The 25,536-nt window shown below is 38.0% G+C and overlaps 1 protein-coding gene and 2 long non-coding RNA genes across 5 annotated transcripts; all 3 read left to right on the top strand.

Annotated features, from left to right (window-relative positions):
- Positions 1–5,035: 5,035 nt before the first annotated feature.
- Positions 5,036–6,105, top strand: LOC147514334 (uncharacterized). Its single transcript, XR_015213185.1, has 3 exons — positions 5,036–5,154; positions 5,695–5,920; positions 6,013–6,105. It is a non-coding gene; the product is annotated as an uncharacterized LOC147514334 (long non-coding RNA).
- Positions 6,106–6,132: 27 nt separating this feature from the next.
- On the top strand, positions 6,133–7,214 carry LOC147514333 ((S)-tetrahydroprotoberberine N-methyltransferase-like). Its single transcript, XM_086594366.1, has 4 exons — positions 6,133–6,315; positions 6,404–6,493; positions 6,598–6,656; positions 6,776–7,214. The coding sequence occupies exons 1-4, from the start codon at positions 6,208–6,210 to the stop codon at positions 6,972–6,974; spliced, it is 456 nt and encodes a 151-aa protein (XP_086450492.1). The 5' UTR covers positions 6,133–6,207; the 3' UTR covers positions 6,975–7,214.
- Positions 7,215–21,109: 13,895 nt separating this feature from the next.
- LOC147514332 (uncharacterized) lies at positions 21,110–24,958 on the top strand. 3 transcript variants are annotated; one of them, XR_015213182.1, is made up of 7 exons: positions 21,110–21,364; positions 21,444–21,520; positions 21,617–21,708; positions 23,424–23,556; positions 23,652–24,282; positions 24,377–24,515; positions 24,630–24,958. It is a non-coding gene; the product is annotated as an uncharacterized LOC147514332 (long non-coding RNA). The 3 variants fall into 3 exon arrangements; XR_015213183.1 differs by lacking the exon at positions 21,617–21,708 and having other exon boundaries at positions 21,116–21,364; positions 24,630–24,956; XR_015213184.1 differs by lacking the exons at positions 21,110–21,364; positions 21,444–21,520; positions 21,617–21,708 and adding an exon at positions 22,989–23,100 and having other exon boundaries at positions 24,630–24,954.
- The last annotated feature ends 578 nt before the right edge of the window (positions 24,959–25,536 follow it).

The raw sequence follows: 25,536 nt of genomic DNA, 5'->3' as shown, positions 1-25,536 counted from the left end.
TTAACACTTTGAGGACACAGCGTCCGACTGTTTGCGGGTGGTGAGAACCCTTCGCAAAAATTAAGCATGCATAGTTGTATACTTGTATATAGTTGTATTTTATGTCTAAATAAACGTATTTAGTGACAAAGTCTCGATTCCTTTCCTGTGATGAAAAATATTTAGAAATCTCACTCTAGCGTTTGAATTAGGACTTGTTCTTAGAAACTTAAGTTAATAGGTATGCAATAGTTTTTACATATTTTCATGAGCATTCATGCACTGACTATTATTAAATGTACACAGCAGTAAGTTTCTGTGACCCACGGTTAGACAACTTAATTTACATATCCTGTAAGAATCTAACCAAAAAGCCTCAAAATGTGTGATATGTGAGTAATGACAGAGATGAGTAATTTTTCTGAATAGAGAAGTTCACATGTCTACTTACTTGATCACTACCCAAATCCTAGGCGAGAATTTAGGCCTTCTTTGGATCAATATAGCTAAAAATTCACACCTGTAAAAAAAAGTTACCACTAGTCGCCCCACTGAACCTTTCATTAATCATTTCTTTTTCACCAAAAAATTCATTACCTATCTATTAACCACAAATAAATAAGCCTACCTAGATAATGAGTATGAGAAATAGGACAAAGTGCGGAAAAATAAAGAGAAAAACTTGTCACAAATCAAAATCAGTTACCTGCATCAGAATAAAAGAAAAAGAAAAATAGAAATATGTTTCCAAAAATCAAAAGAAATATCAAAGTTAGAATTTCCCCCAAAATCAAATCAAAAGGGAATACAAAAGCTTAAAAAAGCCAAGTATGGAAACCCATGTTAGAAGTAGTTACCTCTCATTCAGTCACAATAATTTAGAACACCGTAATAACACACTTACCATCATAAGTGTCAGGTACACAGGATGCTTCGAAAAATTGACTTTCTAGGGTCTCACCTCCAACAATGATATCTGCACAAGAATTTAGTCAATTGTACTGGTCCGTTTACTAAACATGTTAGTATTTTACCATCGCAACCGACAAACCACAGACACATTGTTTTTGAAAGACCTTATAGTGATTCCGTAAATCAAATATATTGTATGCAAATTCTTAGATAGTTTCCTCGATCTTCTTTACCCGTCCTACAGTAACGATTATTTAGAAAACCACAATAACACACTTACCACCATAAGTGTCAGGTACACGGGATGCTTCCAAAAACTGAGTTTCCAGCGTCTCACCTCCATCAATGATAACTGCACAAGAATTTAGTCAATTACACAGGTCCATTTACTAAACATGTCAATATTTTACCATCGCAACCGACAAACCACAGAAACATTGTTTTTGAAAGACCTTATATAGTGATCCTTAAATCATAGATACTGTCTGTGAGGTCTTATCTAATGGCATAGATCATTTTTACCTGTCCTACAATTATGATAAGTTAGAAAACCACAATAACACACTTACCACCATAAGTGTCAGGTACACGGAATGCTTCACCTATCTGAGTTCGAGGCCAATCACTTCCAATAATACTAACTGCAAAACAATTTACTTATTGAAAGAGTGTCTTCCTGTGCTTATCAACTGTCGGCGTCATGCTATTTCACAGCTCTGTAAAACACTTACCACCAACTTCTCCATATTTTATTTCAGGCAAAAATGATGCTTCAGCAACGACCGTTTCAGCAACTTGGTAGGGTACTATAACTTCTACACAAACATTTCGTCGACCATAAGTTAGATTCCAAAACACCCATATACGTTACTTAAAACTTGCTCATACTGCCAGTAACAACCAAAAGCGCACTTACCATCAACTTCTTTGGTAACAGGCAATTGGGATGATTCAGCATAATCATTGTCCACAACTTTAGATCGTCCACGCCAATATGCACATACATATATGTTTCAAGTACTACTTTGTAAGGAAAACAACATATCATGAGGCTTTCTCTAAAACAGACTGGCAGTTTATGGACATGTTATCTAGTGTCATGAGAACCTTATAAACGATCGTGCACAACCTATATAGAGTTATATATAAGCTCCCCACAAACAACTTAATACTCGTAAATTCAGAAGTTGGTTAACACACTCTATAAGCTCTTAAATCTAGTATATTACCTTCCCAACGAACTTGTCCATTTAAGAGATAACATGCCTATTTAACAGTTAACAGTTGACGGACGTATATATCTTGTTTTACTTGCTTTCGAACTAAAGTTTAGCACTTACCAACACCTCCATCTAACTAACCCATTATCAGGCACAACGGATGGTTCCCCCAATTCGGTTTCATGCAATTGAGATGGTTCATATATCGGCCCTTCATAAATATATCTGCAAAATGATTTGGTCAATCGGAATATTAGTTTCTAGTGAATCCATTAAATAAAGAACAATGAGGATCACAAACATACCTTCTCTTATCCTATTCTCATAAACAGGTTATGAGCACGATTATGGGACATCCTCCTCCATCATATCTTCGTTCTCTTGTCTAAATATCAACAAACTACCTTCTCTAACGCTTTTCTTCCTGTGCACGTCCATCATCTCGATGAAATCGTTCTCATCTTCAAATGTGCAAGCGTGTCCGGAAACTAGGTAGCTAAATCTAAGAGGTTTGATCTTCGTTACTTGTTCCAAAAAAACTTTGAAGTTACCAAAACATATGTTCATACGGCAAGACCTAAGCTGGTTGATCCACCTATATATGTCACAACTCCACTGCCAAGAGTTTTAACATTACCCCCACTTACAAATAAAATGTCCCTTCTGGTATGCTATTGTACTGCCGTTTGCACCCACTTTATTGCAGTCGGAGCCCATTGTAGTGCCTGTTATTGCCAATTAATATGGTTGTCTTATTTTCTATTTCCATTCATCAAATATTAAAACTTCCATTTAAAAATCTCTCTAACATTCAAAAAATGACAACCAAAAACAAAAAGATGAACCAATTATTGTCTGTCCATTGCAGAGTAAGCATTAAATTGTGAATAGTCTCGAGTATGTATACAATTTTTGCAAGAAGTCGATGACACTGTACTAACATTCCAGGCTACTAAACTGGATTTTTCAGAATGTATTCGATGGTACACTACTCTAAATACCTTTTTAGAGACAAAAAGATGAACCAATTACTTTACAAGTTGCTATTTTAAAAGTTAAAACAATCATATATCAAAATACTCTAGTGTGGTTAAAGTTTCCAACTTTACTCCAAACACTAACTCTGAACTTGGAATGTTAATGTTGCACATAAATGAAACGCCAAACGGCCCTAAATGAAACACATTTATTGCCAAATACATCATTAATGAGCCTATATACCACAAACATTAAAGAATCTGGAGCCATAAAGTAATGAATTTAAAGCAGACATTATTAATGCTAGAATTTAAAGCATACCGAGAAGCTTCAAAAGACACCTCGACTGATCCTTCTAAGAATCTGTTGGTTGGTGGAAAAACGTTGTGCACTTGGGATGCTTGAAATCAATTTCGGATTAAATGACAAAGAAGAAGAAGAACAGTGTTCAGACCGAACAAGGGCGAGATGTTCCCGCGAGATATTTCTTCAGGCGCCGTATTTCTTCTCTCCTATGCATTTAATGCATGCAATGACGTGTCAGTTAGAAAGGGTACAATTGGAATTTCAATTCTTAGATGTAAGGGCAAATATGTCAATCTGTGTGGGCCCCAAAAGTTGGTTCTACGTCCTATTTTGGATTGTATTAGTGGGGGTCCGATTTTGGTATGAAACTCAACTCGGGGTCCTATTTAGTAGGTTGCAAAAAGTATTGGACGACAATGTGGTGATTGCTAATTCCAAATCTTTTTTAGTAGTACATCAAATAAAGTATATTTTTTTGAAAAATAAATAAATAAAAAATAGTAGTAATACACAAAAAATGAGTATGTATATAGAACTTCTCAAGAGATCGACTACAGAAGATGATGGCCAACAACGTGTTGTGCACTAGTTCAAAAGACTATGTATTTTGAAAGATTGGATTCGTTATCCAGAAAGGACTTGCAGTGCAGTTTGTAGGCTTGGTAACGCATTTGTCCTCTCTGATTATGTAATTTCTTTTTATATCAATAAAATAAATATTTCTCAAAAAAAAAAAAAAAAAACCAACAGTGCCTTTTCTCGATCGGTAATTAAAATGGAACGGTGGGCTCAGTCCTATGGCTGTGTTTAAAGGTTGCGAACTCAAGTTCGGGATTGGATGGTCTGTCTTTGTCTCTAATCATGCCACGTGATTATTGTTATTAGTTTATATCCTCGACTCCCAGGTGGCAAGACACTTGTATTTTCTTCTCTATAATCTTTACTATAGAGAAAAATCTTGGGTTGATGAATAGTGTTTTCATGTACGTCACAGGGGTAAAGTCGTAATTTTACAGTTTTTTTTTTTTTTTTTTTTTTTCAAAATGGTAATTGTGTTCTTTTAAATATAGTTTTTATCAATTGTGACATTATAGGTGGTCCCTGTGTCTAGATAAAGGTCTGCATACAGGGATAGTTTGGTAATTTTGCAGATTCTTTTATTTGTTTTTTTTTTGTTTTTTAGAAGTGGCAAAATTGTAATTTCAATTTGATTGTAAATTTTGAAAAAAAAAAAGAAAGATGACGTTAGAATTCCACGTGCCTAGGCACGTGGCATGATGTTAGTTCTATATAAAGAACGTTCACTTCCCTCTGCTATTCTGTAGTATCAAAACATTCAATTAATTCTCACACCTATCTCCCTGTGACCATTTTAGCCATGGATTCTAAGTATGTAAGTAACAAGGTATCAGCAATGCAGATCCTTGACAGGTTAGATAAAGGACTCATTCCGGACGAGGAGCTGAGGAAACTTGTTTTAATCCAATTTAAGAGGCGTCTAAAATGGGGTTACAAGCCTACCTACGCACAACAACTGGAGTTCAATCTTAACTTTATAACTTTATACCACACTCTGAATAATGAATATACCTCAACTTTGTTGCCTTTTCTTTTAATTAATTTATTTGAAACTTCGTTTTATATACATGCAGCTCTCAAGCAAATGAAAATGTCTGGAACGATGGATGTCATCAACTCTGAATCGTACGACTTTCCTGCAGCTTTCCTAGAAGCTATGTTTGGACAGACTCAAACAGAGGTAAAATAGTAGAAAATAAATATTTTTATAAGCTACGTACCATGGGAATAAGCCTTATTCAGTACTTCTCTAAGCTATATAGCATACGAGTATTAAATTTTCAGTAGGTACCATATCAATTTGAAATCTAAGCAGCATTTCATAAGGTACTGGGTACCTATGCCTCGCGGCAGAAATGCTCAATGTGCCTTTGGGACTGGCAATGAGTGGAGAGCCCCTAAGAAATTATATAGGAATTTGACAGGCTTTAAGTGTACTATGTTGGATTATATATACTTCTCTTCACGCCCCACACGTGTGGAGCTACTTAATTGAGACTAACACTAGCTGATGTGGAGCAAATAACGAGACCTTGAGCCGAACTGAAATAGCGTGCTTTAATACTCTTAAAACTTTGGAGCATCAAACTCAAAACCAATTGGCCATTAGTGAAGCCGCTCCAAAAACTTTTAAATTAATCGGTCCTCACAACAAAATAGAAGAATCTCCTCTTTTTATATAGGTTCTAACTTATCTATGCATGTTAACATAATTGTACAGCTTTTGTTACTTTGAAGACGAATCAACAACACTGGATGAAGCTGAGGCAGCCACGCATGATTTGTATTGTGAACGAGCACAGATACAGGATGGACAAAAGATTCTTGACATCGGTTGTGGGCAAGGAAGTTTCGTTATTCATGTTGCTCAGAAGTTTAAAGGGTTGCCATGTTACAGGAATTACGAACTCAAGAGCACAGAAGAGTATTATAGAAGAAAGATGCAAGTCAGCCAGTCTAATTAATCTATCTTCCTACATAATCTTTTCTAATTATTAATCATTTCATTTATGCATACTGCACTTAATGTGTTGCTTAGGAACCTTGAACTATCAAATGTGGACGTCATACTTGCTGATGTGACCGACTACGACACCAAGGAGACATTCGACCGAATAATTGTTATCGAGGGCAGTGGAGGTATGATCATCACTTGAATATTTTGATATGATATAGATATATATCACAAGAGCAAAATTTAATTTCTATTTTGTTTCCTCTAAATATGTAGGATATGAAACACGTTGGTCTATTTTTGAGGAAGATATCGAAGTGGATGACTGAGGATGGTCTGTTGTTCTTGGACTATATCTGTCACAAAACTTTTGGTCACCACTTTGAGGTTCGCCCGTTAAGCTATTTTTCATCGTCATTATTATGTATATACGTTAGTGTGTGTGTGAGTTTATGCATGTAGCTGTGGATTTCAGGCTATCGACGAGGAAGATTGGTACTCAAATTATATTTTTCCTAAGGGGTCTGTGACCGTACCAGGAGCTTCAACTCTTCTTTATTTTCAGGTGAAAGCAACAGTCGTCATATGCTCTTTTTATCCTTTTACCAACGTGGTTGAGTTTTTTTCTGTAAAGATTTGATCTAATATTACTCATTCTTTTATTTGCAGGATGATGTTGCTGTTGTGGACCAGTGGGTTGAAAACGGAAAGCACATGGCTCGTACAGTGTAAGGACAAACGAACCAACTGAAAATTCTCCAATACTAGCTATGGATTAGTTATTTCTATAGAATACAAGTATTTTGGTTTTTTTAACACATTCCCATGTACTTTTGTATTGATACAGTGAAGAGTGGTTACATAAATTGGACAAGAACATAGACGCTGCGAGGAAGATACTAGAACCATGCCTCGGTAGCAAAGCTGCTGTTGACAAAGTTATTACCCATTCGAGGACCTTCTGCATTGGAGCTTATGAACAATTCTCTTTCAACGATGGAGAAGAGTATATGATAACACATATACTTTTCAGGAAGAAGAAATGATGCAGGACTAAATGACGCGGTCCATTTGTGCTTTGTGGTACGTAGTAGTGACAAAAAAAAAAGGAAAATAAAATCGGAGCTAGTGGCTCTTTTTTGCCTGCTTTCTATTCGTTTATGGGGAGGGATTAGCGGTGGTGTTTGTGCGTTCTTTGTAACGATTGTTAAAACAAGTGATCAGTATGCATGTGTCCTTGGGTGTAATTTAAATTATTCAGTGATAAAAAATTTAATAGTATTGTTTATTGAGCATGTCTTCAGTGCGCATGATGTATCGGTACGCAGGAATGAGGGCCTTTGGATCAGTACTTCTTTGTTGAAATACACCATCACCTCTGTATGTGAGTGGCCCAGATTCATCCTCACTTTCTCTCTCCTGCGCACCCTAGATTTACCCTTGTTTATTTCCTGTGTTCTTTTTAAATAAAGTTTACATTCCCTATTATTCTTATTTTTCGTTTTATTTTTATTGGAAAAAAGGCAGATTTTTTACCCCTCAACTTGTCTGAAATTATTCAATTGAACCCTCAAGTTTGTTTCAAAGCGCACTTTAGACCTTGGACTTGTAACACACAAGTCTTCAGTGAAATTCCGGCACATGAAAATCGACATGTCAGATTTTTTTTCTATGCGGGAATGTACATTTTCACGTGTGTAATATCCACATTATATTCGTTGAAGTGTGTAAAATTAAATAGGCTAAGGAGATGATATTGTTTGTCTTCTCTGAATTGAGAGAAGATGATTATTTATCATTCATATATATAGAGATTACATTAGGTTTACATCTAGGGTTAGAGTTTCCAAATCAGTACATAGTTAGAATATGAAACTTCTAATACAAGAAATAGCAACCGACTCTATTAGTTGAGAGTTGGCGCCAACAAGAATATATGGCGCTTTGGAGGTGTGAAGCAATAAAGCGCTCCTTGTCCTTGCATGCTGCTGTGAGAAGAGTGTATCTTATTACTCTCCCTCAAGTTGGATCGTGGATATCAGTAATGGCCAACTTGCGAACCAGAAGCTGAAAGGAATGACTTCCTAGTGGTTTGGTGAAAATGTCAGCAATTTGATCAATAGACCGAGAGTACTGCGGAGCAATTAGCCGTGATTGGATCTTTTCACGAACAAAATGGCAATCAAGCTCAATATGCTTGGTCCGTTCGTGAAATACTTGATTCTCAACTATGTGAATAGCAGCTTGATTGTCACAGTGAAGAGAAATAGGTTGACAGAGAGGAATACCAAGATCAGCAAGAAGGTATGTCAATCATTGCAATTCAGAAATGATAGAGGCCATAGCACGATATTCTGCTTCTGCGGATGACCTGGCAACGGTTTTCTGTTTCTTGGTTTTCCAAGATATTAGACTGGAACCAAGAAAAGTGCAATAACCAGTGGTAGAACGGCGGGTGGCGGGTTATGGGACAACCTACCCAATCAGAATCACAAAATCCTCGTAAGTGGAGAGGACTGCTGGAGGAAAGAAGGATGCCTTTACCAGGAGACCTTTTGAGATATCGAAGAAGTCGATGTGCAGCATCCATATGAGCAGTACACGGAGCGTGCATGAATTGGCACAGTACATGAACAACATAAACAATGTCGGGACGTGTGACAGTAAGATATATCAGACGGCCAATGAGACGCCTATAGGAGGAGGGATCGGACAAAGGATCACCATCAGTAGGGAATAATCGGAGATTCTAGCTCCATAGGAAAATCTACCACACAGCCACCTAGTAAACCAGCATCTCGAAGGATTTCCAAAGTATATTTTCGTTGATTCAAAAACATCCCTTGGGTCGAACGTGCCACTTCAATGCCAAGAAAATATATTAAACGACCCAAGTCTTTAATATGAAACTGCTGAGATAATAAGTTTTTGAGATGGTTGATGGCATGAAGATCAGTTCCAGTAACAATAATAACGTCAACATAGACCAAGACATAAACAGAGGATATGCGAGAAACTTTAGAGAAAAGGGAATAATCCGCCTTGGACTGGATGAAGCCGGTAGATTTCAAAATGCTAGAAAACTTGGCAAACCATTATCTGGATGCTTACTTGAAGCCATACAATGATTTGTGAAGTTTGCATACCCTGGTCTCCCCCTTGCAAGCAAAGCCAGGCAGAAGAGACATGTAGACTTCCTCATGTAAATCACCATGTAAGAAAGCATTGTTGACATCAAGTTGGTGAACATGCCAACCTTTAACCACTACAACGGATAGAAGTGTGCGAACAGCGACAAGCTTGGCTATAGGAGCAAAAGTCTCATGATAGTTGAACCCCTCAACTTGAGTAAAACCTTTAGCCACCAAATGCGCTTTGAACCGTTCAAGAGAACCATCAAAATTGTATTTGACCTTGAAAACCCACTTGCAACCAATGGGATTTTTGTGTGATGGTAAAGGTGTGAGACTCCAAGTACCATTCTGTTCAAGAGTCGCAATCTCAGTAGCCATGGCATCACGCCAATGTTTAAACTTCATGGCTTGAGAAAAAAAAAAGTAGGCTCATCTGCAGAAGAAATTGCAGAAAGAAATGCTCTATGTGCAGTAGAGAACTTATCATAGGCGATGTAATGATGGAGAGGATGTGCAATACCTGATTACGCGGAAGCTGATGGAGAGGGCACTGTATTACAGTAACAGTCCTTAAGTTTCACAGGAAGATGGTGGTCACGAGGTGGAAGGTCAACTGGTGAAGCAGGTTCAGGGGACGGGGAAAGGTTGAAGGGAATTGGAGATGGTGTCTCGGTTGGTGAAGGATGTGTCTCGGTTGGTGACGACTGGAAAGGAACTGGAGAAGGGAGTGCTTCGTGTGAAGCAATAGCGCAGGTGCACTCTAAGTGGGCATCAGAATAGCGCAGGCGCACTGTAACCTGTGTGGGAAAATCAGGCGTAGGAAAATCAGGAAGAGGTATTAACACAACTGGAATCAAGGTGGAGGGGGTGGAACTAGCCGGACCTATGTCGGTAAAAGGAAAAACTGACTCATGAAAGATAACATCACGAGAAATGTGAAGTGTTTTAGAGGCAATATCATAAACACAATACCCCTTTTGTGCATATGGGTAACCGACAAAGATACCCGGTTTCGCACGTTGATCAAACTTATGTCTCATGCGCGGATTATGCGCGAAACATAGGCAACCAAACACTCTTAAGTGTGCATACGAGGGTGGTTGGCCAATGAGAATTTCATGAGGAGTTTTACCAGATAAGAGAGGTGTAGGTAACTTATTGATGAGATAGGCAGCCACTAAAATACATGCACCCCAAAACATCAAAGGTAAACTGGATTGGAAACGAAGGGAACGTGCAACATCGAGGAGATGGCGGTCTCAACGACCCCATTTTGTTAAGGTGTATAAACACAACTACGTTGGTGAATGACACCCTGAGTGGAGAAAAATTGTTGCATTTCCGCAGAAAGAAACTCAGAACCATTGTCAGAACAAAAATTTTGAATTTGAGGAAGAAAAACATCACCATTCCCAGAAGACACGTGACCTACATAGTTATGGAATTGAGTTTTCACCATAGCAAAAAAAGATTGCAAAAGGTCCTTAGTGTCGGATTTATAATGCATTAAATAAACCCATGTACAACGTGAAAAATCATCAACAATAGTAAAAAAATAACATGCACCAGTCAAGGAAGTTTGAGAAAAAGGACCCCAAATGTCACAATGGATTAACTGAAAAGGTTGAGTTGTTTTTATTGAACTAGAAGGAAAAGACAATCTTGATTGTTTTGCCTGAGGACAAACATCACAAACATATTTCTTGGAACAAGTAATAATGGGAAAACTAGTAGCTAACTCCTAGAGACGACTCCACGATGGATGTCCTAAACGCCAATGCCAAATGTCAATGGTGGGGTTGCCGGTCACTAAGGATGCAAAAGAGGAGTGAAAAAAAATAAAGACCATCATGCACATTACCTTGTCCAATCCTCTTCCTCGCTTGTAGGTCCTGAAAAACACAATGGTCATGGAAAAATGTTACTGAATATCGGAGAGATTTTGTTAGTTGACTCACAGACAACAGATTAAACTTGAATGAGGGTATAAAGAAAACATGTTCTAATTGAAAACCATGTGAGAACTGAACAGTGCCGATATGAGTGACAGATACATGGGAACCATCAGGAAGTTGTACATGTGTAGCATGAAAGCAAGGCGAGTATGAAGAAACACATATGGTAATGGCGTAGAGAGGGCAATACCTGCAAGATTTACATTACCACTACCTGGTTCAAGCATTGCTAAGAGTCGATTGTACTGATCTTGTGTAAGGGTAGGAGCTGTGGTCATTGCTTTCTCATCATACGGACCAGAAGCATTAGAGGTAGCAGCATGACCGCGGGCGCGCTCTGAGTGGGCAGTAGATGAGGGTGCGCGCCCCTTGAGCGGATGCCAATTAGGATATCCATGCAGCTTGTAGCAAACATCTTTGGTGTGACCTTCAATCCCACAATTTTCTTTTTTTTTTAATTTGTAAGCCTGTTTTAAATGAGATCAGTAACTCTTATGACGATTGTCAGCATTTGCACTTGGACGATTGTAACTAAAATTGGGCTTGTTAGAATATGCAACAATGGAATTTGTGTTCGATCTTTCAGTATGATTAACAGAGAGAGCACTGGAGTCTAGAGTATGCGCGGAAGAATTTTGTATTTCTTGTTGTTTTTCTTCTTGTCGAACCAAAGAATAGATCTTGGCTGTGCTAGGAAAAGGGTGTATCAATAGAATTTGACTGCGAAGTCCTTTGTATCGATGATCAAGCCCTTGTAGAAATTCCATGCCACGATCTTGATCATATAGCGTTTCATTAGTCTTCCCATGTCCGCATATGCAAGTTGGAATATTTCTAAGGGAACTTAATTCATCCCAAATAGCCTTCAACTTCGTGAAATAATCATGTTCCCTTGTTTTATAATCATGTTCAAATAATCTGTTTCTTCATCAATTCGACACAGGGACTTCTTCATCAAGTATCTTATAGAAAAAGTAGATCTCTTTCTCGATGACACACCTTCCACGGTACTCATGAATCCTTCAAATGAAATACCCCCATCACAAACTCTCAATTTCACCTCGCCACCAACATACTTCATCAGACCATACTTGTCCGCTTTTATCTCCCCATTGTAGTGAATAAGAACATGAAAAGAAGTACCTAACTAGTAAGTATAATAAAAACAACCAAAAAGAAATGGTTGCAACAAAGTACCTAACCATAAAAACTAAAAAGTAAATTGTTTCATTTAAGCACAAAACCAGTTAAATTAACACTTTTAGGACATTTATGACAGAATCCATCTTAAATGCCTTAATAATAAACCCAACATTAAATATAAAATCAACATGGAAACCACAACTATAGAATCAACCAAATCAACATGCATGGAGACGTCAGAGCTGTCTTCAAAACCCTCTTCCTTGAAAGATGAAACCTCAAACCAACAAACCACTAAACTATGTGGAAAACAAAACCGTAAGCTAAGACCTAAGAACCTAGATAGCTTAAAAAACAACAAACTATACCTTTATCATGTGAATGTGTCATATTTTCCTCCATGTCAAACCTTAAAAAATATAAAAAGCAGAGGGGCAATGGCGAGAAAGAAGAAGAAACAACCAAGAAAAAAACAGAAACTTTGAGCTTTGTCTTTATTTTCTGAGGTTGGCACAAAATACGAAGTAAAAGTTGTAAAGGTACTGACAACAAAAATCACTGAAAAGTTACTGATAGTTTATTAGTCGGTTGCTTCTTCATTATATCAACCACAGATACTATAATATGTTTTGATTAACGTGTTTTCTTGATCAAGATTCAACGGTTGTCCATCACTGCAAAGTCAAACTCATCAGGTACAATATGACAGAGTTGTGCGCCGAGAGAGAATGTTGTGTTGTCCACGTGGGTATTGGCTTAAAATAAGGACAAGGGCAAAAGCGTCCAAAGTTAAATTAAAAAGTCAAAATTGGAGAGTGGTTACTACTTGGGAACAAATTGGCATTATGGGTTAGTATTTGGGAAATTACCCAGTAGAGAAAATGGACATACTCTAAGCACGATTATCTTATACAGCAGATGTGTAAAGGGCATTAGTTCATTATTATATTTTTATTTTGTTGGATCAAATGGCAATAGCCAAATGTCAACATGGATGTGGTGAAAATATTTCAAGCTTAACATGGGTTGCATCTGGACATGTGGTAATGTTTTTAAATAATTAATACGAGTGTGACATATATTTTCCAGATACAGGTAAAACAATAAACTATAGAAAATTACTCTAATCCACTCCCATAGATTAGTGGAGTACAATGGCTTTAGTGAACTGGTACACAATAAAAACCAAAGGTTAGGTACATTTTTTGGTAGCTACAATTAGGGGTGTCTCTTTTTGCCGAATTTCCGATTTTTCCGAAATCCGACCCGAAATTGGTCTGGCTCTGGGTGTAGTTTTCATGGGCCGATTTTCCGATTTTTCGATTTCTGAAAATTTTGAAAAAAAATTGGATCGGATTTGGATATAATTCTAAAATCCGATCCGCCCTCCGAAAATTCCAAAATTTCCGATATTATTGCCAATTTATTCCGAAAATATATACTTCTCTCACTATCCACTTGATTAGATCTCGACCGTTCATTCATTTTCTAGTTTTTTACTTCCAAGAACAAAACAAAAACATAACCTAGCCGCTACTTCCCCACTTGAATTGGACCACTCTACTGTCATTACACCGTCTGCCATAACAACAATGATATGAAAAAAAATATCATTGAGTTATACAATGACTTCTAGACCAATCCAAAAGCCAAATTCCAATAGATAGAATATTATGTAAAGCTACTTAGAGTCCAAGACCATAATCCATTATTTATACAGACACTTCAAGCTTCAATTTCCACACACGAAAAAAGATTGAAACATTACAAATACCTAGACCTTAACAGAATGCAATGCTTGCTATTGGTGGCTGCAGGTTCTTTTTCTCGTTTTTTCTTAAATCACTTGTTTGAATGAAAATGGGTTTTCTCAGTAAACAAGTGCGTATTGTTGTTGGTACATTAGTGTTGTGGACATGGTTTTGTCTCCCTACAATGAACATTGGCGTATGATATTCCAAAAATAATTGAAAGTAAAGAGATCTTTGAAAATTTACCAAGTATTCGAAATTTCCGAAGTTATTCCGAAATTTCCGAAAGTTCCGAAATTGGAAATATATTTTGAATCCGAAAAAAAATTGGATCGGATTTGGCTAGTATATTAGGTTCCGAAAATTTTTTGGAAAAATTCCGAAGGAGGTTAATCCGATCCGATCCGATCCGAAGTCACCCCTAGCTACAATATTATGTACTACTAAACGACAAAAAGAAAAACCAAAGGTTAGGCCCCATAATTTGTACGGGTTTCTGTAGACTACCGATTTCTAATAGGGACTCGTTTAATTTGTCTAGATCACGTAGATCACGTTGATTTCCACGACATACACGCAGTGCCCGATCTTGACTATCTTGATACGAATAAAAAAATTATTGTTACTTAATTCTATTTTTGAAAGGTGATAAAGAGAGAACATTCTCTCCACGAATTAGAGTCACTTTGTTGTTAACCGTCCAAAATGACAACTCATAATAGGGGTGATTTCGGATCGGATAAAGGACTTTCGAAAAAAATTTAAATTATTTTCGGATGGCAATATCCTTTCCAAATCCGATCCAATTATTTTTAGGATGGTAATTTTTTTTTCCGAATTCAGAAAGTTTGGAAAATCGGAAATTTTTTGGAAATTTCGGAATCCGCAAATTACAAAAGTAAATTGGAAATTTAAATTATATAATCGGATTCTCTTTTAAGATAACCATTTTTTATCCAGTTAATACATTCATTTAACAATCATTTTGAAATGTATAAATTCAGTAAACAAGTTAGACCTTTTAACACGTTCATTCAGCAAGTTTTTTCTTCATCTTAATGCATTAATTCAGTAAATAGGAAGATGAGAGAAATTGAGACATGTACTAGAATAACAATATTGATTTTTTGAAATTGTGTGAGAGACGTACAATGTTCTACTTCTCTAGGGTTTTTATTTGGTGTGTAAACTATCTATAGTTTTAATTTAGTAACTATATGAAATAGACCGCTATATGTTAAAAATTCATAAATTAATCAGAATCGGATCAGATCGGATTTTGAAAACACATCCAATTCCGATCCAATTATTTTTCTGAAAAATTGGATATCGGAATTTCGGATATCAGAACACAAATATCATGGCCAAATTTGGAAAATATTGGATCGGAATTCAGAAAAATTGGGTTTTCGAAAAAAAGAGGCACCCCTAGCTCATACTCAAACCCAATTAAAAATAAAAATAAGTAGGCAAACCCCAAAAGAAAAGAAATAGTCAAAAACTTGTGTTCGGCCAAAAGTAACATGTTCTCTCTTTTTGGCAACAAGCCAGCAACCCACCGCTGATATTCGTTCAACAATCATCCGAAATCCTTAAGTACTGTCTTTAGTAGATTGTCACAAGTTTTTTATGGCATTTATTGGTTAGGCAATTCCGAACTCCATGCAAATCTTAAAATATGTTATTTTGTTCTTAAGAAATATTGTTGCAATACCTTTTTAAAGCTCAAATTTAATATAAATAACTAGCATATTATCATATTCTACCGATAAATTTGTCCAATTGATAACAGAGCCGATATTTTTCATTCAAACTTTGTCGTAGTTTGCGATTATACACAACAAGATGTCCGACCGGCGACAATGATTTACAGTTGGCCATGACAAAAGGTGTAAACAAGGGAGAAAAGATGGAGATGAGTTTTATGGAGAGGGGGGTTTTTGAGATGGAGAAAAGATGGAGAGGAGTTTTGAGTTTGCAAAGAGAAAAGGAGACCGAGAGGAAAAGGCATACGACTAAGTTATGTTTTTTTTTTCTTTTTTTTTTTCTAATTATTATTGTAGACTGTCTCGTCAAATTTTTTTAGCTTTATAAGGCTAAGTCCAATGGTTTGGTGCGCCATCCCGCCAAACCACAATAGCATAGTGTATACAGTTAGCGGCTTAGCGTTTCCCAACCCAATGGTTATTTTTTTTTTGGGACTCTTCAACCGCCATTCCCACAGGCGTGTGGAAAAAAAAAATAAAAAAAAGTTTTTTTTTTTAGGACTCTCAACCGCCAGTGCCTATGGCAGGTATTTTTTTTTTTTTTTTTTTGGACTCTCCAACCGCCATTCCAACATGCGAGTGAAAAAAAAAAAAAAAAATTAGGACTCTCAAACCGCGGTGCCTATGGTGGCGGGTTTTTTTTTTTTTTTTTTTTTTTTTGAGACTCTCCAACCGCCATTCCCCACAGGCGGAAAAAAAAAAAAATTAAAAAAGTTTTTTTTTTTTTTTTTTGACTCTCTAGCCGCCATTCCCAAAGGCGTGTGGTTTAGATTTCTTTTACCCTCCACTTTGAGTGGCATGTAGACTTGACGCTATCCCGTTAAAACTAACGCTATATATAAGTAAACTTATACCGATAGCGTTGGCGGGTTAGCGTTTTGACGCACCATTGGATCAAAATGTCCGTGATATTTGGTGTTTTGCCGCACCATTGGACTTAGCCTAAACCCACCTGGGAATCTCAAGATAAAGGCCATCTTCTTTTCAACGGTTATTGCAAGTTGCGCTCTAATTTAAGGAGAGAATGATCTCCCCAGGACTCTTTTCAAAAAGGGGTCGCGGTATTGACACCCCACTTTTTGGAATTGCCACCTCTTTGACCAATTCAAAAATACTAGCACCCCTCCATTAATCACATAAAAAACACTCACGGCAAGAAACTCTAGGCGGTAGTCAAGCGGTGGGAGAGCGCCTAGGCCTTCTAGGCAGTGCCTAGACGGGCTAGGTGCTAGGCGGTTTTTTTTCCTAATATATATAGTAATACACACCTATACTATAAGAAATGAAGAAAATCATTTACCATAATTCAAAAAATAAACACAAACAAAGATATTACAAAAATGCGTAATAGTTGAAGAATATCGACTTCATATAAAAACATACTCTTTGTTATAATGACATATAATTTACATTAGACTTTAGTCTGTTAAACTAATTCAAATCTTAAGCCTACACGGACCTTTAATTTTCGATATTTAATCATTCAAAAAAAGAAATGACTAGACCGCCTAGCCCCTCCTAGCCCGCCTAATCGGTCTGCCTAGACCCGCCTAGTCGGTTCACCGATTTTTTAAACGACTTGGGCCTAGGCGAGTCGGTTGGGCACCGCCTAGACCGATTTTTAGAACAGTGCATATAGTGGTATTTCAGAGAAATTCTAGAAATAACTTACAAAATCTCATCTTACCAACAAAAGGACCGAGATATTAAACCAAAATATTGGATTCTGGATAAACCGAAAAATTGAAGTGGCACGATACTTTGTATTTGGTTGGCGGTTACGCTGATATGGGCCGGATGGGGATGAAATGATGAATGAAGCGAAAGAGTTTTTTATAAACTTTTTTTAGATTGAGTGAGTTGGATATAAATGTTGTTGTGAGTATAGCCATTGTTCTAAAAATCGGTCTAGGCAGCCACCTAGGCGGTCTCTAGGCACTAGGCGGTGCCCAACCGACTCGCCTCCGCCCAAATCGTTTTAAAAATTGATGGACCGATTAGGCGGGTCTAGGCGGACCGATTAGGCAAGCTACTTGGTTCCGGGAGAGGATGATATTGATAATGACAGTTGAAATATCTCATATAGCTTACTTTGTAGTGTATCGATCAAATAATGAGATCAATAGGTTGGTGTTCTTACAATTTTTACTCGTTCAGTTTTCTAATACGTATATTATAGGTAGTCATATGCTATGATTGTTTTGTGAATATAACACTGCGGAAACAACGTTACCCACTACAATAGATCAATCCTACACAAGGATCAATCCTTCTTACTAGACAAGACTTCAACACCCTCCAAGCAATATCCCAACACTTCTCAATATCAAATAACAAGCATATAAAGTAAAACAATTAATGTAAAAGAAGAACAAACCACAAGACGAGATATATCGTGGTTCGGCAATTTGCCTACTTCCACACTGCGAGTTCCAAGCTTTACTAGATGTCTGGAGTAACAGATTACAAGTCTCTCAATCCACTCACAAAGAATGAACACTCAACTCACAAAGAATTGCTCTCTTATAATCTTTCTCTTTCTTGGTTTTGGAAAAGTTAGGTTTCTACAGAAAAAAACCTATATTTATACTATTTCAGAAAACTTCTGAAAACGGGCAAATTCGTGCTGAAATAACTCATGAGCGCGGGTCGCTCCCTCGACTAGGCAAAGTGGAGTGTAGGTCGCGCTTAAATCACTGGAGTTCAAAACCTCATGAGCGCGGGTCGCGCCTTGCCCAAGTAGAAATTGAGCACGGGTGGCGCCCTTCACACTGGATAGAAAAAAACATCGTTTTCTCTACAATTCTCCACCTCGGTGAGGTTTTAACACATAAAACCGAGCTGAACACATCCAGCAAGAACACATCCATCCAGAAACTCGCAGTCCATCCGCCCCTAAAGGCCATGCCCACAAAGGGCTCTATCAAGCATGTAAGATTTGGAGCAAGTCTAAACAGTATTGGAACTTAACTCCGGTGACAACCTTAGTCAGCATATCAGCAGGATTGTCATGGGTGTCCACTTTCTCAAGTGCAACATCACCATCCTCAACGACATCTTGTATAAAGTGATAACGGACATCAATATGCTTGGTCCGAGCATGATGAACCTGGTTTTTTGCCAAATGAATAGCACTCTGACTATCACAATGCAAATTAGCAACACTGTTCTACTCAATACCCATATCATCCAGAAGACCTCGAAGCCATAATGCCTCTTTCACTGCCTCTGCCACTGCCATATACTCTGCCTCAGTAGTAGATAGAGCAATTGTAGTCTGTAGCATAGACCTCCAACTAACCGGTGCACCATGCATCAGAAATACATAACCAGTAGTCGATCGTCGTCTATCTAGATCACTTGCATAATCTGAATCCACATATCCACTGACATAACAAGTGCCTCCACCATAAACTAATCCCACATCTAAGGTACCTGTCAAGTACCTTAATACCCATTTCACTGCCTCCCAATGCTGCTTCCCAGGATTAGCCATATACCTGCTTACACACTAATAGCCTGTGAAATATCTGGGCGTGTGTACACCATAACATACATCAAACTGCCCACTGCATTAGCATAAGGAACATGTGCCATATGCTTTTGTTCCTCCACCGAACTAGGAGAGAACTTAGCTGAAAGCCTAAAATGCCCAGCCAAAAGCATAGAAACCGACTTTGCATTCTCTATACCAAAACGCGAAAGGACTTTCTGAAGGTATTTCTTCTGAGATACAACTATCCGTCGATTCTGCCTGTCTCTGTCAATCTCCATGCCCAGTATCTTCTTGGCTCCACCTAAGTCTTTCATCTCAAACTCAGAGCTAAGTTGAGATTTCAACTTGTCTATCTCCACCATGCTTTTGGAAGCAATAAGCATGTCATCCACATAAAGCAGGAGATAGATGAAGTCATTACCACGAAGCCTACGAAAGTAAACACAATAATCATACTTACTTCGGGTGTACTCATGTTGCATCATGAATGTGTCAAAGCGCTTGTACCATTGCCTGGGCGATTGCTTTAACCCGTACAGTGACCGATTCAATTTGCATACATGATCTTCTTTCTTAGCAACGACAAACCCTTCAGGTTGTCTCATATAGATCTCTTCCTCCAAGTCCCCATGCAAGAAAGCAGTTTTCGCATCAAGTTGCTCTAACTCCAAGTCGAAGTGAGCAACTAAACTCAATAACACACGAATGGACGTATGTTTGACCACCGGGGAAAATACCTCATTGTAGTCGACTCCTTCCTTCTGTGAAAAACCCTTTGCTACAACTCTTGCCTTGTACCCAATACTGTCAGACTCAGGAAGGACCTCTTTCTTTCTGAACACCCATTTATTGCCGATAGTCTTTTTTCCTTTTGGCAATAAAACTAGGTCCCATGTGTGATTTTTATCAAGAGATTCCATCTCTGCTTGCATAGCTACCAACCAATCTCTGTAATGAGCATCTCTGACAGCTTCCTTGAAGCTACCTGGCTCATCATCTTTGATATTCAGTGCATATGCCACTAAATCTACCTGACCATAGTGTTTCACCGGCTTCTTGTGCCTATACTTGTGTACTTCTTTAACTTGTCTCTTTGGCCTAGGGTCAGCCACTACAAGTTGCAGATGCTCTTGCTCTTCTTCCTGTTGCTGTGTGGTTACATGATTTGGTACCTCATCATGATCTAACCAGTCATCTGCTGCATCAGACAATTCAAGCTCAGTAGCTTGAACTTCTATAGACTCACCATTCTGCCCAGCTACTTCCGGCTTACTGAACGATAACACGGAAGTCTCATCAAAGGTAACATCTCTGCTGACTAGGAACTTGTGGTCTTCTAGACACCACAATCTGTATCCCTTTACCCCATTTGCGAAGCCTAAGAATATGGCTTTCTTAGCTCTAGGATCTAGCTTGATTTCTCTCACATGGTAGTAAGCTGTCGATCCAAACACTCGCAAAATACTATAATCAGCTGGGTTATACTACTACAGAATGACACATATACCACGGTCAATAAGAACGTTTATACCACGGTTCTTTCAAAAACCGTGGGAAATACTTATATACCACGGCGAAAATTTCTTTGGTCATTGGTTTACTAGTATATGTCACAGTTAGATGAAAACCGTGGGATAAGTTGGGCCATATACCATGGTTAGTTTTTTTTTCAGCATGAGAGTACTCCACATCCCCACTACCTTAAACATAAACAGTGGTATATAAATTTTCCACTTTCTACCGTGGTTTATGACTTTATGCCAAATAGTCAAATACACGGAAAAAAAAATACACAGTACGAAACTCATTCAAATTGGATTCCCGCTATTTTGTCGATCTCTCCCCGCAACTTCTACAATTCTACGACTCTTAGGATTCCCGCAATAGTGAGAAAACCCACCGTCACTACACCATAACAGTGCAAAGAATTGGATTTCTTCTCGACCTCAACTCAATAACACAACAAAGAGAAACCCTTCCCTCTTAACTCCGCGTGATGTTTTCTCCATGTTTCTTTATCTATTCGAATTCCACCTTCGTTCGAAATTGAACTAAAAGAAGCAGTTTTTGTTCATAAAACATAACCTCTCTCTCTCCTCTCCTCTCACTGCCGCTACCCTCTCACTGCCGCTACCCTCTCCTCTCTCTTCCACTCCCTCTCACTGCCGCTACGGCTCAATAAAAACTAGGGGTAAGTTGTTTTTTTTATTTCTCTGAATTAATTATTTTTCATCTCTCTGAATTAATTGTTTTTCGTTTTCACTGTTTAGTTGGGTTGATACAACTTCGATTTGGATCAGCACCTAACTACTAATCACTTCTCCTCAATCTCTGTCATCTTTATCAGGTAACCCATCTTTTTTACTCCCTATTGTTAGATTAAAGTTAGTATTTTTAAGTTGTTTGGGTTTTTGTTTTGCGTGGTAAATAATGTTATCTATAGATGGCACGAGAAAGATATCATCCCAACAGAAGATAGCGAATGGGGATCTAATTATAGTATACGAACGTCACGATACAATGAAAGCAATTAAAGTAAGTGACAGTTCAGAGTTACAAAATAGGTTGGGGTATTTAAACATGGTATTTGGATAGGGAAATCATATGGGTCCAAAGTGTTAAGTAACAAAGGTGGATTTATTTACTTCTTAGCTCCAACACCGAGTTGTGGACATTGGTTTTAAGTCATAGGACACAGATTTTGAACATTTTCGATATTATTTTTGTGGTTTCCTTCTTGGAAATTGTTCCCGGTTGTGTAGTTCTTGAATGATGGGACTGGTAGTGCACACTCACAACCCGAGTATCCTACATGGCAATATATGAGTTGGCCTAAAGTCAATAAAATCTCAGTAGTAAATAGTTAACGCGTTATTTGTACTTTCTCCTTACGCAAACTAGAACATACTCAAACTCGTATCATTTCTTTTCAAAGGTGGACTTAAGAAGAGTGGAGGACTCAAGAGTGAAAAGAAAGATGGAGGAAAGTAAATGTGGGTGTTGCAGGTGGTGTTGTTGTAGTAAAGAAGATTTCTTCCAGAAGAATCTTTCAAGAGTTGGAAGTCTTATGGGAATGCATTGAAAGAAACAAAATCAAGACTCACGCATTGATTCTTGGCAAGATCACAAGATGAAGAGGAAGTGAACCAGATCGTCTTGGCGTAGTAAGAATGAGATGAAGAAATCGCTAACTTGGTGGGACTTATTGTGGTTTGGCATTGGTTCAGTCATGGGTCTTTGGAATCTTTGTTCTTCTTGGACAAGAGGCCAATGGTCATCTTGCCGGTCCGGTGTGGTGCTTTCCTTTGCCGTTTCGGGTTTCTTTGCATTGCTTTCGTCTTACATTAATCGAGTTTGCAGTTGATATTCCCTTCTTGCAGGTGAGTTGTTAAGTAGGTACAGATATTTGACCAACTTTGAACTTTGATTAAGATAGTTGTGTTGACGAAGGTGGTCACTTCAACTGGAGTTGATATTAACTCACTCTTTTTGCCTTAATTTATAGAGAGAAACCGGGTAAGTTAATTTAAGCTGCACATAGATCAAATGATCCGGTTGTCTAAATTGTAGACCGCCCTTATTTCCATGGCACTACATCAGCATGCGAAGCGTGAAAATTTTGTCCTAGGAATACATATGCACCGGTTGTCATGTTGTATAAATTCTGTAGTGTCCTCTGCAATAGATGCAAATTCCTTTCCCCTGATCAAAGTTGAATGTGGTCTCCTCTCATACAGGGAGGATCATTTGCCTACATAAGGGTGGAGCTTCGGAGACTTTGTTGCTTTTGTCATTGCTGGTAATATTCTCTTGAAATATGTTGTGTACCACGTGGTTCACTTACTACTTCTTTGGCTAGAAATTTGTTAACCCGACTGGTCATGTTTATACTTTTGATTTTCATGAACAAAGAGCTGCATCGGCTAGGTAAGGTGTCAATATGTTTATTATGCATTGTATTGAAAACTGTTAGCCATAATGCCATATAGAAACATGTGGCCAGTTCTATCAAAGCTTTAGGTTGATATTTACAGTTAGACTTGTCGATTGAATTTCTGGAACTGGGAATGTAATTGGGAATTAACCATTTTATCTTCTAAATGAAAATGACGAAAATGTGCATTTTTTTTAGTTTCGGTTAAAATGTTAGCTATTACGGAACTATTGTATTGTTATGTTATACACTTTGAATGACAAAAGCTGTTTTTGAAATTCCGTAAAATTTATTTCTACACGTGAACTTCTTGCAGTTGCAGTTGTTCAAGATCTGTACAAGACTTTGAATTACCCTTCACAGCTAATAGGGTGGAAATCAGATGGAGGTGATCCTTGTGAGGAGCCATGGAAAGGAATATCATGTTTTGGGTCTTCTATTATATACATGTAATTTATAAGCCCTCTCTATGTTTTCGAGTGTGCCTTTCATCTCTTTTTGCCGATAATTTGAACTTATACCTCCTCATCTCTTCCGAAACCAGTCAGCTTAGTGGACTTGACATTGGTGGATACCTTGGTGGGCAACTTGGCAATCTATTAAGTTTAAAGCAGCTGTAAGTGTCTTCACCAGAATCTTTCAAAATTAACTTTGAGTGGATCCTAAGTTGTACAGATAACTTTGAGTGGATCCTAAGTTGCTGCACTACACCAGAATTTAAGAATTAGGACACACTCTTGGGACTATATACCCCATCTCTAATTAGGGAGGCACGTGAGAGAGCAGCTGCTGATGCTCGCCTAAGGGTGTAAAAGGCTGCTGTTGATAAGGTCAATCTTTGAGGCACGTGGCGTGCGAGCGTCTTCTTGTGTAGAGAATACAAGCTCAGGCACGTAAAAGGCAGCAGCCGACGCTAAGGAAAGAGCAGAGAAGGTAGCTGCAGAAGCAAAAGAGAGAGCTGCTGTTGCAAGAGTTGAAGCGGACGCTTACAAAGAAAGAGCAGAGCAAGCTTCTGGCGAGAGGGCAACCGCAGAGGCTTGTGAGAGAGGGCTGCTACAGAGGCTCGCGGAGAGGGCTGCTGCGAGAGAGAGTCAACAAAAGAATGAGAATGATCTTGAGTCTTTCTTTACGGTAGAGCTAGCAGTGCACCAAGGCCTAACAGAACCACAACTTCGGTACGCTTAGGGGAATAAGATTAGAAGCAAGATATTGTTTTTTTTTTCTGAAATATTAGCAGACTATTATTTTCGTCTTTGTTTTCTGCATCAGGAGTCTACTTTTGAGTCCCAATTGAAAAAAAAACCAGCACCTGAAACAGCCCGTCGGACATCTTCTGGAACCTCATCGACCATGCGGAAGGCATCCTCAACTACAAATATTGTTGATGATCTCACTTCAATCTTTGGAGGTAATCTTGTTGATTTTACACTTTCTCTTGTGCCAGTAAGAAGCCTTCTTGGCAATAGTAATCAAGAGAGCTCCCAGAAAGTATGCTAATTGCTTAAATTCTACTTTGTTAAAGGTGCTTCGTCATCTGGAGAATTCCAGGACGTTGAGGGGGAAACTGAAGAAAGACGAAGAGCGAGACTGGATCGCCACCAACGTACACAGGAGCGCGCGGTCCGTGGAGATTAGCTTTTCTCTATTTGTTTGTGTTTATGATTATCTTTACTTGTCACATCTTATAAATGTAGAAAACCTATTCAAGTGCATTGACTAGTTTCATACTAAATTATTCATCAATATTATTTCTCTTTTTTATGAAAATTGTTGTCAAGTTTTTTATGGAGTCTCTGTCCTCAAGCAAAAGCATTGGCAGAAAAGAATGAGCGTGACCGTCAAACTCAGAGAGAGATCAATGAGAGACATGTAAGTTTTGCAGATCAACACTGTTACAGTTTGCTCCTGCTGTTATGAGTTTATATATAAAAATGCCTCTGCTGTAGATATTAACACTTCCATCCAATCAGTTTTTTTAGATGCTTAGCACTTATAAAGGAGTTGTGTTTCTCATGTATGCCTTCTATTGAGCACTTGAAATAGACATACTTCTCAAAATCGCTTATTGTGAAGTCGCGGTCCTCACATTGCAAAGGGTTGATGGGAAACGAAGTTCATTTGAAGTGGGACAAGATCAAGGTAAACAAATCCTACACATTATTGTCTTTTTCTTTGAAAAGTATATGTTTACATATGTTGTGAGTCTATATGTTAGGGCCCATATCAACCAGGTGGCACCTGTGAGTGGGGGTATTATACAATGAAGTTTATGAGGGAAATAGTAGAAGCTTGTTCAATTTGGATCATTTGAAAATAAGGTATTGAAAGTTTTGACAAACACTTTATTTGGCTCAACGACTTCGCCTTTATTCTTATATAGTAACACCACATGTTGTGCTTTGACTCATCCGGATAACAAATTTAGAATT

Source organism: Coptis chinensis, chromosome 2 (genome assembly GCF_015680905.1).
Source record: "Coptis chinensis isolate HL-2020 chromosome 2, ASM1568090v1, whole genome shotgun sequence".
Classification (NCBI taxonomy): domain Eukaryota; kingdom Viridiplantae; phylum Streptophyta; class Magnoliopsida; order Ranunculales; family Ranunculaceae; genus Coptis; species Coptis chinensis.
This window is presented reverse-complemented; position numbering and strand designations above follow the sequence as displayed.